The sequence below is a fragment of the Cricetulus griseus genome, chromosome 3 (assembly GCF_003668045.3).
Source record: "Cricetulus griseus strain 17A/GY chromosome 3, alternate assembly CriGri-PICRH-1.0, whole genome shotgun sequence".
Lineage (NCBI taxonomy): Eukaryota > Metazoa > Chordata > Mammalia > Rodentia > Cricetidae > Cricetulus > Cricetulus griseus.
Genome location: NC_048596.1, coordinates 180,994,633 through 181,012,750, shown reverse-complemented (window position 1 = coordinate 181,012,750; position 18,118 = coordinate 180,994,633). Strand labels below are relative to the sequence as shown.

General features: G+C 42.3%; 1 protein-coding gene across 3 annotated transcripts; it reads right to left on the bottom strand.

Moving 5' to 3' along the window:
- Positions 1-8,254: 8,254 nt before the first annotated feature.
- Positions 8,255-15,518, bottom strand: LOC100766249 (liver carboxylesterase). Of its 3 annotated transcripts, none has more exons than XM_035441429.1 (12): positions 15,443-15,518; positions 14,715-14,919; positions 13,223-13,361; positions 12,442-12,575; positions 12,098-12,360; positions 10,874-10,968; positions 10,461-10,601; positions 10,264-10,344; positions 9,884-10,028; positions 9,357-9,500; positions 8,869-8,941; positions 8,255-8,441 (listed from the first exon to the last, which is right to left on the bottom strand). In XM_035441429.1, exons 1-12 carry the CDS (start codon positions 15,516-15,518, stop codon positions 8,255-8,257), a joined length of 1,683 nt encoding a protein of 560 aa, XP_035297320.1. The 3 variants fall into 3 exon arrangements, with proteins under 3 accessions (XP_035297320.1, XP_027261891.2, XP_035297321.1); XM_027406090.2 differs by having other exon boundaries at positions 10,874-10,972; positions 12,102-12,360; XM_035441430.1 differs by lacking the exon at positions 10,874-10,968 and having other exon boundaries at positions 12,102-12,360.
- Positions 15,519-18,118: the final 2,600 nt, after the last annotated feature.

Here is an 18,118-nt window from a genome sequence, read left to right as displayed (position 1 = left end):
TAACTGTAATTTTGACTACTATAGATAACTTAGTATTAATTGGTATTTCTTAGCTAAATATTACATTTTTAAATGAGCTCCATAAACAATACACTCCACAAGAGTAGTAACAGTTATACACTATAACAAAAATAAAGTTTAAATTTGTATCAATATAACAGAATCCATACCAATGTAAAATATTTTGAGATTAATATTTGTTTTTTGGATTAAGTTGATTCAATAATCTACCCTTTTTTCTTATAATTCCTATATCATATCCCCTTCTTTTCCTTTAGAAAGAGATCTTAATTTAACCTTTTTGTTTTGCTTTTTTTAACTATGTCCAATAACAACTTGTAACCAACCCCCCTACACAATGATAAACATCCATAATTCATTGAATAACCAAAACCTACCCACACTCCATCTCTTGGAAATGTGGGTATCAGTCTCTAGACTACTTCCTGTTGTTTTTTGGGCACTGGTATCTTTGGGGAATCTTGAGAAAATCAGAAAAAAAAAAAAGAGGTAGGCATTGGTGGTGCACGACTTTAATCCCAGCACTCGGGAGGCAGAGGCAGGCAAACCTCTGTGAGTTCGAGGCCAGCCGGGTCTACAGAGTGAGTTCCATGACAACCTCCAAAGAAACCCTGTCTTGAAAAACCAAAAAAAAAAAAATAGAGGGGAGAAAATCAGGATAATTGTTAAGTTTTTACGAGTAGTTTGTGAGGCTTGACAGTCTCAGTCAGCATCCTTGAAGTTGTTATAGATGCAGAATTCTGAGAAGACTGTAACAAAGGCATTTTGAGATTATAGATAATACGGGCCATCTGTTCTCATAAGTGTCTGGTCTCCTTGTTCTGAAAATATATATACTTTAAAAGGTAGCATACATGTCTGTATTAATACAAGTATAGACTGTGTGTTGTACATAAGTTAGGCAAAGATGATTTTTTTCTTTTATCTTTGAGCATGTAAAATATACATTACATGTTTTTTGGTTTTTCTAGGTTTATTTTTTTATGTCTATAGCCAGGATTTTCAAGGGGTCTTCCCTGATCAAGCCTGATCCGTATCAATCTGAAATGAATCCACAGTCTCTCGTTTCCTGTGGAAATAAAAGGATAACCTCTTCTCCAAAGTTACGTACACTTTCACTTTCATTTTGAATTCAAGAAATTTTTTTAAATGTATAGGTTGGTTTAATATAGCAGCTTTCATAATCAAATGTCTCAGCAATTATCACTTGCTCATTACCATTCAAAAAATGGAACTAGAAGAAACCATCCTCAGTGAGGTAACCCAATCACATAAAGATAAACATGGTATGTACTCCCTCATTTTTGATTTTTAGACATAGAACAAAGGATCACTAGCCTACATTCCACATTGCCAGAGGAGCTAGGAAACAAGGAGGACCCCAAGAGAAGATTGCATAGTCCCTCGAAGAAGGGGTTGGGGACAAGAACCCCTGACCAAATTGGAGCCCGGGGACAGGGAGAGGAAGGAGAGTCTTCATCCAGTTGCTATTCAAAGCAAAAAAATTTTAAAAAAATTAAAAATTTTAAAAAATTTAAAATTTAAAAAATTTTAAAAAAAGCAAACAAAATAACATATAGGATCCAACCCCCCATGTATTTTCCATCTCTACACAGCTCATATATTTTTATTTTACTTTACTATTTTAAGGATTTTACTCTATTATTTTTAAATTATCTTTTATTCTATGACTGTATATACATTTTTTTCTTTTCTCTCCCAAACCTATGTATATTTTTAAACAGATTGTAACCCATTTAGAGGGGTTTTTCCATCTGGATCTGTCTTTATTGAGCATCTGTTTGTTCTTTGATCACATGAGATGAATATTCAACCACTATATTAGTCACTGGCATGGCTCAGCTTAACGCAGGTGGGAACAACCTAGATGCCTCTCAACCAAAGAACGGATAAAGAAAATGTGGCACATTAAACAATGGAGTGTTACTCAGCTGTTAAAAAAACAAAACAAAACAAAAAACCTGACATCATGAAATTTGCAGGCAAATGGATGGAAGTAGAAAATCATCCTGAGTGAGGTAATACAAACATGGTATGTACTCAATTGTAAATGGACATTAGCTGTAAAGTAAAGGATGGTCATTCTAGAAGTTATAGTCTCAGAGAGGCTAGGTAACAAGAAGTCCCAAAGAGGGATTCATGAATTTACCTGGGAAGGGCAAATAGAAGAGATCTCCTGGGTAACTGGGGCCAGGGGCAGTGGAGGAATGGGAACATGAGAGATTGTGTTAGGCAGGTTGGGATCAGGACAGAGCAGGATAATAATGTAACAGATATCTTGATGGGGGGGTACTTCAGTATTAAGGAGACACCTGGTGCCATGGAAACTACCAGAAATCCACAAAGATTATCCCAGCTAAGACTCCTAGCAATAGTGGAGAGGTTTCCTGAACAGGCAATCTCATATAACCAGAGTGGTGACTACCCTAATTGTCATCAGAGAGGCTTCATCGAGTAACCGATGGAAGCTGATGCAGAGATCCACAGCCAAACACTGGGTCAAGCTCCAGGAGTCCTGCTGAAGACAGGGAGGAGGGATTGGTAAGAGCCAGGGTGGTCAAGGTCATGATGGGAGAACCCACAAAGACTGCTGACCTGAGCACCTGGGAACTGGCAGACTCTGAATAGACATCTAGGGAACCTGCATATGATGGTCCTAGGCCTTCTGCATGTGTGTGTTAGTTGTGTAGCTTGGTCTATTTGTGGGACTCCTAGCAGTGGGATCAAGACCTTTCCCTGGTGCTTGAGCTGGCTTTTGGGAACCTATTCCGCATGATGGGCTGCCTCGCCCAGATTGAGGCAGTGGGGGGAGGAGTTGTTACTGCCTCAACTGCCTCAACTCAATGTTAGTGCCATTCTTTGTTGACACCCATGGGAGGTCTGCCCTTTTCTGAATGGAGACAGAGTAGGAGGGGATGAATTGGGGAGTAAAGGAGAGGCCAGGAGAGGGGAAGGGGAAACTTCAAGTGGGATATAAAATAAATGAAAAGGTTTAATTAAATTAAAAAAGCTTGGATGTAAAGGAATGTGGATTGATTTTGTTTATAATTCATTTTTTAAACCTATGGGTATGTAAGAGTCTGACAGATGTCTTCTCTTTGCTTCTCAACTAGAAAAAGAAAAAAAGTCAATGCAATGATTCCTACTGATATTCTACTGTACTCATAGACCGAACCTAGCATAATTGTCATCAGATAGGTTTCATCCAGCAACTTAAAGGAACAGATGCAGAGACTGACAGCCAAACATTAGGTGGAGCTCATGGAATCCTGTATAAGAGGAGAAGGAATGATTGTAGAAGTCAGAGAGTTCAAGGCCACCACAAGAAAACCCACAGGATCAACTAATCAAAGCTTATAAACGCTCACAGAGACTGGAGCAACAATCAAGAAGCCTGTATTGTTCTGACCTAGAACTGCATATATGTTATGGATGTGTAGCTAGGTGTTCTTGTGAGACTCCTAACAGTGGAAGAAGAGACTGTCCCGAGTCTTTTGCCTGCTTTTGGGACCCTTTTCTTCCTAGTGGGTTGCCTTTGTCCAGACTTGATAATGAGGTTGTGTACTTAGTCTTACTGTAACTTGTTATGCCTTGTTAGTTGATATTCCTTGGAGGCCTGGCCTTTTCTGAAGGGAAATGGAGGAGAAGTGTATATAAGGGAGAAGGTAGTGGGCTCTAGGAAGACAGGATGGAGGGGGAAATGTGGTCGGGATGTAATATATGAGAGAAGAATAAGTAAAAAAAAAGAAAAAATAACAAAAAATTACCTTGGGGAGGACAGGGGAACCTATACCATTCACCACCATAGGACTGAAGTAAACTACACTGATAAATTGTCTTAGGTGACATTTAATTTGCCAATACAATAGGTAAAGAAATTTCCTTTTCTTTTTTAATTTTTAAATTCATTTTTCATAGCAACCAGTTTTCCCTCCCTCTACTCCCCCCTCCTCCCCCATCTTTCCCCAGCCCACCTCCCATTCACTCCTCAGAACGGGTAACAGCCTCCTATGGGGAGTCAATAAAGCCTGGTGCATTAAGTTGAGGCAGGAACAAGCCCATCTAACCTGCTTCAAGACTGAGCAAGGCTTCCCACCATAGGGAATGGGCTCCAAAAAACCAGCTCATGCACCAAGGATAGATCCTGGTCCCACTGCCAGGAGCCCACAAACAGACCAAGCTACACATCTTTAGCCCACATGCAGAGGGCTTACTTCAACATTTTTCATTGCTCATAGCCTTAGTTGCTGAAATGAAAATCTCTAGGGCTATGTTCTGAAAGTTTATGCATCACATACCTATGTTGAAACCTAGTCTGCAATGGGATGTTAGTAAGTGTTGGGTCTTTAGAAGTTGTCAGAAGATCAAATAAAAGAGCCAGGGCAGAGAACTGGATCTAGCGTCTTGCACAAGCTAAATAAGTGCCCTATCACTGAACTATATTCCTAGAACCTTGAGGTTTTATTTATTCTTTGGTAATTACATACATGAACACAATGTGTCCAACTCTTGAACACCATTAGTTATCCCATCTGTACAGTTGAAGACACAGGATGCAATCTTTGGCACAGACAGCTAGCCCTCACCCCACAGCACACTAATATTTTAACCTTGAGCTTCATGGTCTCCAAAACTACTAACATATTTTTTCTTGCAGGAATAATTTAATAAAAAATTGGCCCTTTACAAGAAACACCCACTGCATGTCCATCAGAAAAAAAAGAATCATAACAAAATGGAAATTTTACTGTGTGGCTATGATTTAAAGAAAAAAATACATAGACCCTGGAGCACACTAACCAAGTCCAATATTCAATCCAAATCCTTTTGATGGACCCATCGGGAACCCGGATAAACTCCAGAGGACAATGTGGCACAAACAGCCTCTGAGGTCAGAGGCCTCACAGAAGCACCTTCCTTTTGAGGCATTCCAGCCTGAGGATGATTTTAGGATAAGGCATAAAAATGCATAACATATATCTATTGTTTATAAACCATCCATGTTATACTACATACATGTTCACAAATGTATATATTATATATTTTATTAAGATGCAGTGTATTATTTAGAATGGGTAGCCCTTTAGCTCCTGAGATCACCAAACTCTCCTGCTTTAATCTTCCAAGGAGTTGAGCCACAGACATCTATCTCAGGACAGAATTAGCTAGCAGCTTCAACTGATTAGGACAGTAGGGCTGTAGCTCTGCAGAAGTGTTATAAGTCATTTGTAGATAGGAGAAAACTTGGTGGTTGGTAAGAGATGGACATAGAAATTTGACAGCCAACCAGCTTCAGTGTAGACAATTAACCAAAAGCTTCTAAAGAGAGGACACAGAATTGGATCTAGGATCTTACACGTGTCAGATAAACAATCTACCATTGGGCTATATTCCAAGAACCATGGGATTTTTATTTTTTTTAGTTTCATATATGAATACAATGTATCATACGTATCCCTAACCCTATCATTCCTAAGACTCTCCCCCTAGGCCTCACCATATTCTCCTTCCATCCAGTTTCATTTCTTCTTCTTCTTCTTCTTCTTCTTCTTCTTCTTCTTCTTCTTCTTCTTCTTCTTCTTCTTCTTCTTCTTCTTCTTTTCTTCTTCCTTCCCCTTCTCTTCCTCCGCCTCCTTCTTCCTCTTCATCTTCTTTCTTCCTTCCTCTTATTATTTTTATTGTTATTGTTATTCTTATTTTTCTCCTACTTTTCCTCTTCCCCCCTCACCAGCATTTAATAACCTACTAACTCAAATTAGAGTTTTTTCAGTTTTTGTACTTCTTATGTGGAAATAGACCATAACTAATTCCCTACTTTACCTGGACCTTGCTCTATACCTCAGAAAGGTCTAAACTTGTGATCCGTGGCCTTAACCCTCTGAGTAGCTAAGATGACAGGCCTATGTTATATGATCTAGATTCATTTTATTTTCTATGTTTCTGTGTATCACACCCAGGGCTTTGTACATACAGGACAAGCTCTCTACAACTGAGATACATCTTCTTTAATTGTTTAGGACATGTGTCTCATGACATAACAATTCTAATCTAGGTTTTCCCAAAAATTGAATACATATAACATGAAACTATGCATAAGAATATCCACATATCTTTATTAAAACCAAAATCTTGAATTGGAGGCCCACACCTATAATTCAACTACTCAGGAAGCCAAGGCAGTGAGATCATGAGTTCAGGGCCCACCTGGGCTACAGAGAGACCATGCCCCCCAAGAAAAGTAAATAAGCAAGTAAAACAGCTGTGCATAGATGGGGTAAGTAGAAAGTATTGCATACACACTTGGATGACATTCCACAATTAAAGGAAGCAAAAACATGCCAAGTAACATACAATCATAAAACATTCTATTTATATTAGACTGGAGACAAGCCCCAATACCAAGATAAAGTAATGTCATGGCTACCTTGAAACCAGGCTAAAGGTAGTGAATAATACCAAAAGGGCCTGAGAAAGGCATTGGGTGTGGTGGGGGGCATTGTTCTGAATCTGATGTGTTGGCAGTTGCATGCCTTGAGAATTTTCTCAGACTTACTAAACCATACCTAAAGAGATTAATTGTAGCCAGGCATTGGTTGCACACGCCTTTAATCCCAGCACTTGAGAGGCAGAGGCAGGCAGATCTCTGTGAGTTTGAGGCCAGCCTGGTCTACAAGAGCTAGTTCCAGGACGGCCTCCAAAGCCACAGAAAAACCCTGTCTTGAAAAAACAGAGAGAGAGAGAGAGAGAGAGAGAGAGAGAGAGAGAGAGAGAGAGATTAATTGTATTTAAACAATCCACAGTAGACACTGAGGGTATATTTCACTGGTAGAATACTTGCCTAACATGCACAAGCCCTAAAATCAATCTCTAGTCTCATAAAAACAATCCACACTCAAGCTACTAAAAATGAGATAATTATTAAAGTCTAAAACATATTCTGACTCCCTGTGGCAAGTTTAATATGTATATAGAGGATTGTATAGCAGAGACAAGCTAAGAGTATGAAGGTCAATAAATGCTCTACATAGAGAATGGAAACAACCTTCATGGTCAGTCTTGAAAATCTTCCCTGCCCACAGTTTAAGTCAGCAGGGAGCTAATGTTGTCCTTGGAATGCCATTGTTTACACATTCTACCAGCAGAGGGCACAAGATGTAATCCTTGAGACCTCTAGCCAGAGACCTGTTTCTCACCACACAGCAAATCTGTGGGTGTCTTGAGCAATGATTTCTCAATATATGAAAATCTGTAAAAAAAAAATTTACTGCTTGTAACTTAGTGAGGTTTATGTTTGTTTAGTTTCTGAGATGTGGGTCTTGTTTTTTTATTGGAATTACAAACAAAATTGAATTACATGACAATCCCAGTTCCCTTCTCCCTCCCTTCCTTCCCTACCACCCCCCCCAGCTAAAAACCCTACCTATCACATATCCTTTCTTCTAATCTACACATGACTCAACCTTTCTGCTCCCTCATGACCTCTGCATTCTTCCTTTTCTTCCCTTCTCATTCTCGTAGCTCTCTTCCCCCCTCTTCCCATGTTCTCAGTTTGCTCAGGGGATGGTGACCCTTTCCCCCTTCTCCAGGGCACAAAGCTTGCCTCGAGATGTGGGTCTTGTTATCTTGCCCTGGGTTTATGTAATCCTCCTGTCTCAGCCTCTAAACATCTGAGACCATAGACATTAAGAGTCCAATTTATATTATTTTATCTATTGAGACAGCATTGTGAACTTATGAAGGCAATAGGGCTTGGGGAAATTAGATTTTCTATTGGTAACTTAGAAATATGAGAAGACCTGAACTTTCTGAGAGAGGACATTGGATTTCCTGTAGTCAACAGTGCCTGAAGCTTCTGCTTCATTGGAAGAGGGTCTGAGGCTTGGAAAAGAGAAGATGATGGGCAGAAGAAAGGAAGAAAGAAAGCAAGAAAGAATTAAAGAAAGAGTCTAAAATAGTGAAGTGTTAAGGAAGATGAGGTGAGCACACATTCATGTGGTATATGATTGTGCGACCATTTATTTAATCTAATAAAATGTATCCAGAAGAATTAGTACCACATAGAAGGCTTGTCACACATGACTGAAAGGGCAAGTGCTGAGGTTAGAAATGCTAATGTGGGTTTTGGAGTGCATACAAATAATCAAAGGGACTTTGTAACCTCAGGATTACTTCATCTGCCCTTAACCCTGTTCGTCTTTACTGTCACAGGTCGCTAAAGCTCTGCATGCTTGTCCTGAGCCCCCTTTATATCCTGGATCTTCTGTGGCAGAATCTTCGTCCAAAACTGCAGCTTTCTAGCCTTCAGGGCTCGGCCCACAGCAGGCTGGATGTCCAGCTTCAAGTACTGGTCATCATGGACCAACTCAGGCCAGTAGGGTAGACCCTCGCTGTTGGGGTTCCTGTGAATATGCCACCAACAGGGAAGGGTGAGGTCACTCTAATCCAAGACATGATCCCTTGATTTGGGTCAGAGAAATAGATGAGTAGGCCAAGTTCCTGAGTATACAGAAGGACTGGTCTACTGATATAGAAAGCAAGTGTCATTCACTTTTGTCTGCTTCATATGAAGCAAGGGAAGATGTCTAGTTTTGTGTCTCCCTCTCTGAGGGAAAATCTAAAGGACAGTACCACAATACTGTGACTCGCCCACTGGGTCTCTGTGGGTTGAGCAGTAACTGAAAGCTAGAAGATACCTGCCTAAGTGTGCCCTGGGTTGGAGAAGACTATGGTGTAATTAAGGATCATGTATGCTAATGAGGCACACCCACATGGGAGTCCTGGATGGACACAAAACCATAGGAGGCTGAGGAAGGGGCATGTTCTCACCCATGTCTTGCAAAGTTGGCCCAGTACTTCATCATCCTCCTATTCAGCAGCTTCTCCTCCTCAGTTAAGTCAACTGCAGACAGAAGGAGACAAGGGTCAAAGTCCTGCTCACCTCATGCAGATGCAACTCATGCTCTACTATAGCAACCACAGCCTGAACCTGAATGCTCTGCCTGGTGTGTACTCTCTTCCCTCAGAACTCTGAACCAAGCATCCATTCAAGCTTCTACTTGAATTCTCTCAAGTTCATGCCTACCCCAGTGTGCTCTCTTTCCTTCTAGCACAAGCTAGAGGAGGGAAGTTTATATTCTAATCCTGTTACAGTTTGTTTTATTCACCTTACTTTGTTTTAGGTTTTAAAAAATGGTGAACATGTGATTCTGTTCTATCCCAGGGTCTCAGTTTCCTCACCTGTCTTAAGAGTTCACTAATCCCTCAGGAATCCATCGGGGGCTCCATTCAGCTCAAAAGAAACAAGGAACACTCACGTTTTAAGCCCCAGAAGTCAGAGCCAAAGACAAAGGCACCATGATCACCATGGTCAGCCCTCACATGGGATGGCCTGACATCCTTATGCTTGATGAAGCTGGGCTGGTGCTGGAACTCATAGAAGTAGACAGGAGCATGAGAACCTGGGGGTGAGGACACATGATGATCTATTGATTTTCACATGAAGATTTCCTACCTAACATTGGTGGCAAGAAACCTTGCTCTAAGGTTATCTGGAATCACAGTTGAGTGATGAGCTGCAGGCTGGATCATTGGAAACCTTTTTTTAAACAGTGGCACTGACATTCCCAGATGAGTAGTTTAACAAGACCCTAAGTACAAATAACATATTTCTTCCTCTGGACCTGTATAAGATGTCACTCTTTTACACTAGACATGAGGATTTCAAATGTCTGGTATCAGAGATAGGATCAAGACATGTGTCGGGCCTGGAGACAACAGAGCTCATCTGGGATCCACAACTCTAAGCTCCCTGCACCCTTGGTCTTGTTAAAGATGTACTCACGTTGAAAATGTGCTACTTGGAGTGCAGGGATCACAAACATGAAGTCCTCCATCAACTCTCTGAACTGTGCTTGGAGGGTCTGAGGGTCCTCAACATCCCCCATGTACTCTTCCATTAGCAGGTCACTACATTCAGGAGGCAGCATCTACACTGGGAGGAATCAGGAAGAGTGATGTAGGGCAGGCCCTTAGGAAGGTAGGCAGCAGCCTCCTAGTAAGGAATGTGGCCTGGGAGGAAACCGGGTATAGGCAAAAAGGCATAAGTTTTTGGTAAGCCCACACAGAAACACACACATACATTAGTCTTCATTACTGGGCATGGCATCTGAGAACAATATATGGAAACCCTCTTTATCAGGAGAGGAGCCAAGGGTCTCTCACCATATGTGCTGCTCTGCTCTTCAGAAAAGCTGGCAGGGTCTCTCTGGTTATGTTCTTTATGACATGATCAAGGCCCATATACTAGAAGTAGAGAAGAGTCTTAAGTATAGGATGGGTAGTCTCTAGATCAAAGTATCTAAGTTCCCACAACCCACCTTTTGGGTTTAAATTCCCTGGGATTTAGAAGGAGGCCTTACCAAGGGAATTCCCCATCCACATTCATCACTGTCGATACCAATAATGCTGGGGACAGGGTGGAAGTCCACAGAGGCCAACAGCTCCCGAGGGTGCCTAGGTAGGAACGTCCCATCCACCACAGCAGGGATCATAGTGAAGACCTAAGGGGCATTGAGGATCAGTGCTTAAGATCAATCACATAAATAGTCTGATGTTACTGAATACACACACTATTTCCCCATTTCCTATTTTATCTCAGGATGCTATGTTAACTCCAGAAAAAAAAAACTGAACATCAAAATTAGCCCATTTGTTATTTCTGTACACAGTACTAAAAGGACACCTAATCATGGAGACAAGTTAACTGGATTGAGTAGTAAGTACTGGCAATTCCACATATTGGTAACCAGTTCCTCCAAACCATTCTTCCAACCTGGTTGATAGCCAGAATCTCTGCTTCAGTCTTCTCTCGTAGGCAGTGTACCAGAGCCTCTGAATCCTTGGCTTCACATCCAGATAGGTTGGTCACTGTCTGTAAATGGAATATGCATTAGTTTGCTCATCCCTTGATTCCAAGTGTCTGTCTTTACCTCTAAATACCTCATCCTACTGTTTGTTGTGTATGAAACGACTTAAGTGGAATTGTTCACATTTTCAGTTGCTCAAAGGTAATAGCTGGGACAGGGACCATTTCTGCCAGCATATTTGTTTAATTGTTGTTTTGTTTGTTTTTGTGTGTGGTGTTCATGTACAACAATGGGTATGGTGTGTCATATTTTGCCTATGAAGTACAGAGAACATTCTCGGGTGTCACTTGTCACCTTACTCACTGTTTGCATTTGTCATCAGCTTAACTGGACCTTGATCTTTCAGGGATTCATAGTTTTTGTTTCCCATCTGTCCATAAGAGCACTGTGTTTACTGACACAGAGTACCACCTCTAGACTTACGTGTGTTCTGGGGATTTGAACTTGGGGCCTCATACTTGCAGAGTGAGTATTTTTACCATTTCCCTATCCCTCAATCCATGTGTCTAGGTAAGATATTTATTCGTCAAGTTGACACAAGCCAGGGTAATCTTGAAAGAGGAACTTCAACTGAGAATATACCTCTCTCAGATTGACTCATAGGTGTGTCCAGCATTTTATTGATAAATAACTAATGCAGAAAGGCCCATCCCACTATGAACAGTACCACCCTGGGTTGTATAGGAAAGCAAACTGAGGAAGCCATGAGAAACATGGCAGTAAGCAGTGTTCCTCCATGGCCTAGGCTTCAGTTCTGACCTCCAGGGAACTTCGTCAGTGACTCCTCTAACTTCTCTTCAATATGGACTATAAATTGTAAGCTGAAGTGAACCCTTTTTCTCCACAAGTAGCTTTTGGCCAAGGTCTTTATCAGAAATAAGAAGCAAACAAGTAAACCATGCGTACAAGTTTTCCCAACGGTGGAAGCCAGGGAAATAGCTTTGCTGTCATATAATATATTTTCAGCATACATAAAGTAGATGTGGGTAGATTCTACATTTTATGCCTCTCATAATTTACCAGAAAAAACTATTTCACATGATTCTTGTTTTCCACCACTTAACACATGAACAGATTACCACAGGCTAGACCTGAAGTAGCAAAGCAGGGACTGGTATTGATAAGGGCACTCACTGTGTAGACCACCTCAGACTTCTCAGAGATAAGGTCAGGCAGCAGGGCCACTCCACTCTGCATAATGGCTCTGTGGAAGAGTCCTTTGGACATGGGTGACACAACAAGTGAAGATACACTTGTGCCTCCTGCAGAGGCACCAAAAATAGTTACTTGGCCAGGGTTGCCTCCAAAGGAGGCAATATTCTGTTGGACCCAGTGTAAGGCAGCCACTTGGTCCAGGTAGCCCCAGTTGCCTCTGGCGTGCTTGTCTCCAGTGCTGTGAAGTGGAAGGGACATGGATCACAGGTCTGTCCATGTTCAACTCAGACCCCATTATACATCCCAGTCCTAGACTCACCTGAAGAAGCCAAGGATGCCCAAACGATACTGGATAGAGACAATTACTATATCCTCAGTAGCTGCCAGTATGGATCCATCATTCATAGAAGCCATTCCTGCAACCAGCGCACCACCATGGATCCATACCATCACCTAAAGAAATCAATATAGATGCCATACCCAGCTCTAGTTTAACTCGGCTGTCTGCTAGATTATCAAATGCTTTTTCTCGGTGAAGGCTGACATACACATAGATCTCCTAAGGATTTCAAGATGTAGTCCACAGATGGGGTACTCTAAGCATATAAGCAAATATTCATTCCCACTTCCCCAAAAGGAAGTATCAGCATGGTTTAATGTCTCTAGATCATCACTCTCAGACCCATCAAAGTAAAGCAAATAGTAGTGTCCCCATGTGTGTCTTTCATGATTGTTGTTCAGAAAGGACATCAGATCCCATTGGAACAACAGATAACCTGAAGCTAGAAAATTTGGTGATGTCAATATGCAGCCCTTGAGCACCCTCCCAAGTGGGTCTGCCAGGTTCAAATTGGTAGAAGAATATCTGGTTTAACCAAAGACCTAGACTAGAGCTTCTTACCTCTCAGAGCTCCAGTGTGATAAGTCACACACACAGGTTTCAGTAGCTGACCATGACTGAGATGAGCTTCTTGAACACAATAAGATAAGGCTACTAGTCAGGGTATAAACTGCAATGGATCTCTAAATTACTTTGTCCCTTCCAATGTTCCAGAGAAAGAAACATCCTTTTCCCCAGCTGTCCACAGTCTGACACTCACAGGTAAGTTAGAACCTTCATGGGCGTGAGCTGGTGTGTAGATGTTGAGATACAGGCAGTCCTCAGACATAGAGATGGGAGGCACGATCATCTTCCTCTCCTTTGAAACTTGTGAAGTCATCATATCAGTTTGCGGACACCTAGGGAAAATGAAAGACAGTTAGTCCAAATTGTGTATGTGGTGGTCAAACCTAAATCTTAGTCTGATTTTTTTCTCAGCCACATAATACTGTGCATGATGCCCTGATAACTTTTGTCCTTTCTCTAAAGTTAAGGCCACCAGGTCTGTAGAAATGGGAATAGAGCAGGACTTCAGGTAAGCCTCTGGTTGGATAGTAATATCCTGAGAGCTAATATGGAGATTCTGACATCCTCTATTAAAATGATTGTCTTCCTCCACTGACCATCATCACTTCTGTACTATTTAAATGCTGGTATGGTAGTTAGTTTTGACTGTTGACTGACACAATGTAGAATCACCTGGGTAATGAATTTTAATGAGGGATTGTGTAAATCAGTGATTCTCAACTTTCCTAATGCTTTGACACTTTAATACAGTTTCTCATGTTATGGAGACCCACAACTACAAAATTATTTTGTTGCTACTTCTTAACTGTAATTTTGCTACTTTTATGAATAGTATTATAAATATATGTTATGTAGAGTAGCTGATATTCAGCCCCTGTGGGGATAGCAACCCACAAGTTGAGAACCACTGGTCTACACCCTATTTGCCTCTGGGCATGCCTGTGGAAAATTATCTTGATTATGTTCATTGAGATATATAAATTCTTGCCTATCATAGGAGGCACCATTCTCTAGGAAGATCTTCTGAATTGTGAAAGTATGGAGAGACTAAGTGAAGCATAACAGGCATGCATGTTATCTTTAACTTTGTTCCTGGTTATGGATGTGATATGATCAGCTCCCTTAAACTACTTCCTCTGTGGTTTCCACCTATGGTTGATTATAATCAGGAATTGTGACCCATAGTAAAATCTTTCTTCACTGAATTGCTTTTATTGCTGTACTCTATCACAGCAACAGAACACAAACTAAGATACTCAGGTACTGGGCCCACATGAGAACTACAGGAATGAATGGACAATGCTGTAGGCTAGTGAGACATTCCTCTTCCCACTCCAGACTCTCATAGTATCTCATTTTTCTACATCATCTCTTTACAGTTGAAAGCATGTATACCTGCTCCTTAGTCAGTGGCACTTAGACAATGGATGGTCCCAGTGAGCATCTTAGTCTCTGACCCTCACTGCAGTGACATAACTCTCTACATGACTCACCTGGACATAACTCTCTACAGATGTCAAGTTCTCACCCAGGAACCTGAAAGAGCAGTTCTAATCTACTCTTCAGCACATTCACTGAAAAACTGCATGGGAGACTGCCCTCAGCAAAGGCAGAAAGCTGCTCTAGAGCTGAGATGGAGGAAAAACTGAGGTTCTGGCCTGAAGTCCTCCGGGTCCAGAACTTACATGGCTGGCTCAGAAGTCCCATTTCTCACACCACTCCATGGCTCAGAGGGCTCAGGTGGTGCAAAGCGCAGTGGTCCTACAGGTGGCTTGGCAAAGGGAATCCCCAGGAAGGTATAGACACCGAGTTCACCGTCTTTCACATAGACAAGGCTTCCTCTCACCTGCCCTGTATGTGTGTTCCTGATAGGGCTGACTGAGTCTTGACCTGTAGGTAGAGAGATGCCATCAGCCACACTTAGGAATTCCAACCTCATTTTCAGCATGGTACATACATCTTCTAGTTCAGCTGTGGGATGTGGAGATGAGGCCTTCTGGATTACCTAGGACCAGGAACCCTGTCTATCATCTTTCTTCAAAACTGATAGGGCACTGATCTAGTCCACAAGGTGACAGGCTCTTAGCTGCTTGGCATTATGAAGGAATTATTATCATTATCCACACTAACTAGGAGCTCTACTCATAATACACTAAGGAGGGACATGTCCCTCCTGTTCTCTGCCCCTGCTGGCTCCTCAGCACTTGCTAACCTTACACGTATCTGGAACTGCAACATAGCCCATCCAGTGAGCTTTGGTGGGAGCATTAAGTAGTGAACAATTCCCAAACTCTCATCTATTATCTCCACTAGCTGCTCTATCTCTGGTTCTTCCCTCCCACAAGCTCAGCCTCTGACTGCAGAACTGGGCAGCTCTGACCCTGGTCCCCTCTGCTCACTGAGACAGTCTCACCATGCACATGGAGGAGGAAAAGCAGGAGCCCACAGGACACAGTATTCAGCCAGGCAGGAAATCTATCGAGTGGCATGGTTGAATCCTAGGCCTAAGTGTGTGCTGCTACAAGATGACAGTCTCACAATAACAGAAAACAGAACAGGTAGGCCTTGCCCAGGCAAGAATTTGTACCTTTTGGGGTGTAGGTGTGGAAATTTGTTTGAGCTGGGCAAAGTTCTTATTGCAAGAGAACTGATAAGGCAGAAGGGTCAGGGAGCCAATAGTCAGCAGCAGGGCAAAGCCACCTCTGCAGTTTCCTCTCCTTCCCTGGTCTCTTAGATAGACCCAGCATGACATCTGAAGTCCTTCTGGAATGCCAGGATCCCTATCCTTGAACATGGAGTCACTAAGATCCCTGGCCCTTTTACTCACCAACACAATGTGGGTGTTTGAGTGACACTCAGGGAGAAGAAATCTCTCACAGAGGAAGCTATGGGGAGTCTGTGAGTGGGAATACTCAAGATGCCACAGATGGAGAGAAGTAAAAGGGCAGGAATCTAAGTGTGCCCTTCATCCTCAGGACTCCTCTGTGCTATCAAGACTCCTAGGGTAGTCAGTCCATCCTCAGGGTCCCTTGTCTTTTATGGTGACCTTAAAGCTGCAGGCACACTCCCTGTTAGTTCATGGGAGCTTCTTTGAAAGACACTGAAATTCTGGCTTCTCTCTCTCTCTCTCTCTCTCTCTCTCTCTCTCTCTCTCTCTCTCTCTCTCTCTCTGTGTGTGTGTGTGTGTGTGTGTGTGTGTGTGTGTGTAGCAGGAATTCAATAATACCTTCAGGCCCTAGTGTAATGGTTCCCAAATTCCTTAGTGTTGCATCTCTTTAACACAGTTCCTCCTGTTGTGGTGACCCCCCCAAACATAAAATTATTATTGTTTTACTTCATAACTGTAATTTTGCTACTGCTATGAATCATTATGTTGGTATCTGATATACAGGATATCTGATGTAGCACCCCTGTAAAATGCTCATTCAACTCCCAAAGTTGTCACAATCCACAGTTTGAGAGCCACTTCCCTAGTGGAAAATCCAGGCCTCAGCCCTACTGCATTCAAAGGACAGGCTTTTCTCTCTGCTCAACTCCTGAGCTGAAGCTCTTCCTCAACTCTCTCTGCTTCCTGGTGTTGAATACTGGCATTCCAAGAATCATCATTTTGGTGATGTCCTATGGTTGGCTTCAAGGAAATTAACAAAAACAGAAAAATCCAAAGCTACACAGAGAAACCCTGTCTCAAAAAACAAAACAAAACAAAACAAAAAAACAGAAAAAAATAGTATCCTTGGATGTGACAGGTTTGTCATATGCAGGGGCCTTGTGAGCTTCTGTAAGTCCCTGTCACTTTGATGTTCCTGTGAACAACACAGGTCAGGATGAGACAGAAGAGGACAGGTACACTCCATCTCTTTTACAGTTGTCATCAACTCCGAGCCCAGTAATCCAGACAAAGAATACTCCAAACAGTAGCTATGAGTGAGTCAGACATATTTTCCTGCATGGAGAACCCTGGTGACCTCCCAGAGCCTGGTGACCCACATGCAGGGGTCACGGGTGAGGTGAGTTCAGTGTATATGACTGAGAGATTCAGGAAAAGGTCAACAATGTTTACACTATCAGATTGCAGAGGCCCAGGAGAAGGTCAGGGGTTCACACTAGGAGGATGTAAGTGCTGCATACACACCCTGGGCACGAAGCCAGTCTATCAGCTTCTGATAAGAGCCCCAGTGTTGCTGATAGTACCAGAGCACACATGCCCTTTACTCTGTAATCCAATCTGCCCTTTCCCCAGACTAGGTGCATGGTGAAGGGAACCAAGAGACCTCTAAGGTCAACTGAGGCATGTGGGGTACCAGGAGTTACTGTATGTCCCAAAAACCTTGTGCCTTTTGAAGGCTGCCAGGCCACAGTTCTTTCCTAGAGGGTGACAGAGGTATCTGGCAGCATGAATGTATTATGTTATTATTATCCAAAAGTCCAGGAGCAGCTACAGCTACAAAAGCACTGAAGGAAAAGATCCATCTGCTCATTTATCTATTGACCTTTAGGTCCAGCCCAACTCAGATCCCCTACTACTGGGCTGGCTCCTCAGTATGGGTGACCTCCTCCTGTATCAGTGATACTTTGCTTAGGAGACTACTCTGTGGGCTTTGGTAGGGGCATTTGTAGTCAGTTCTTTCCTTCCATAAAGTGGATCTCTGGCCACCAGCTTAGAGGCAGGCACCTTTACCTGCTGAGTCATTTCACAGGCCATGGTTAGGGATTTGAGTACACACACTTCCTACAATTTCTTCTGACATGTCTATGAGTTACTCCCTCACTGTAGTCTCAGGATCTGACTCTGAAGAACTTACCAGGTTAATTTAATGTTTCCTGTGTTCCCATTAAGAGTCTGCCCTGAATGAGAAGAAGACACAGGCGCCCATAGGCCACAGCATTTAACCAATTAGGAAGTTAGTCCTTTGGCAAAATGAACTCCCAGGCCTGAGTCTGTGCTATAGTGGAATGCACTGTGTGTCATTTACTGGAAACAGAATAGAGACCTTGCTCAGACAGGAGTTTGGATCCAAAGTGGAATAGGTGGAGGGTTTGCTGCAACAGAGCAAAATCATTGAAATGAACTGACAATGCAGAGGTTAGA

Coding starts and splice junctions, on each gene's coding strand:
- LOC100766249 (XM_035441429.1), bottom strand. CDS start 15,518: ATGCCACTCGATAGATTTCCTGCCTGGCTGAATACTGTGTCCTGTGGG. Junction 13,362..14,714: donor GGGACTTCTGAGCCAGCCAT/GTAAGTTCTGGA, acceptor CATTTTCCCTAG/GTGTCCGCAAACTGATATGA. Junction 12,576..13,222: donor ATGAAGGTTCTAACTTACCT/GTGAGTGTCAGA, acceptor TGATTTCTTTAG/GTGATGGTATGGATCCATGG.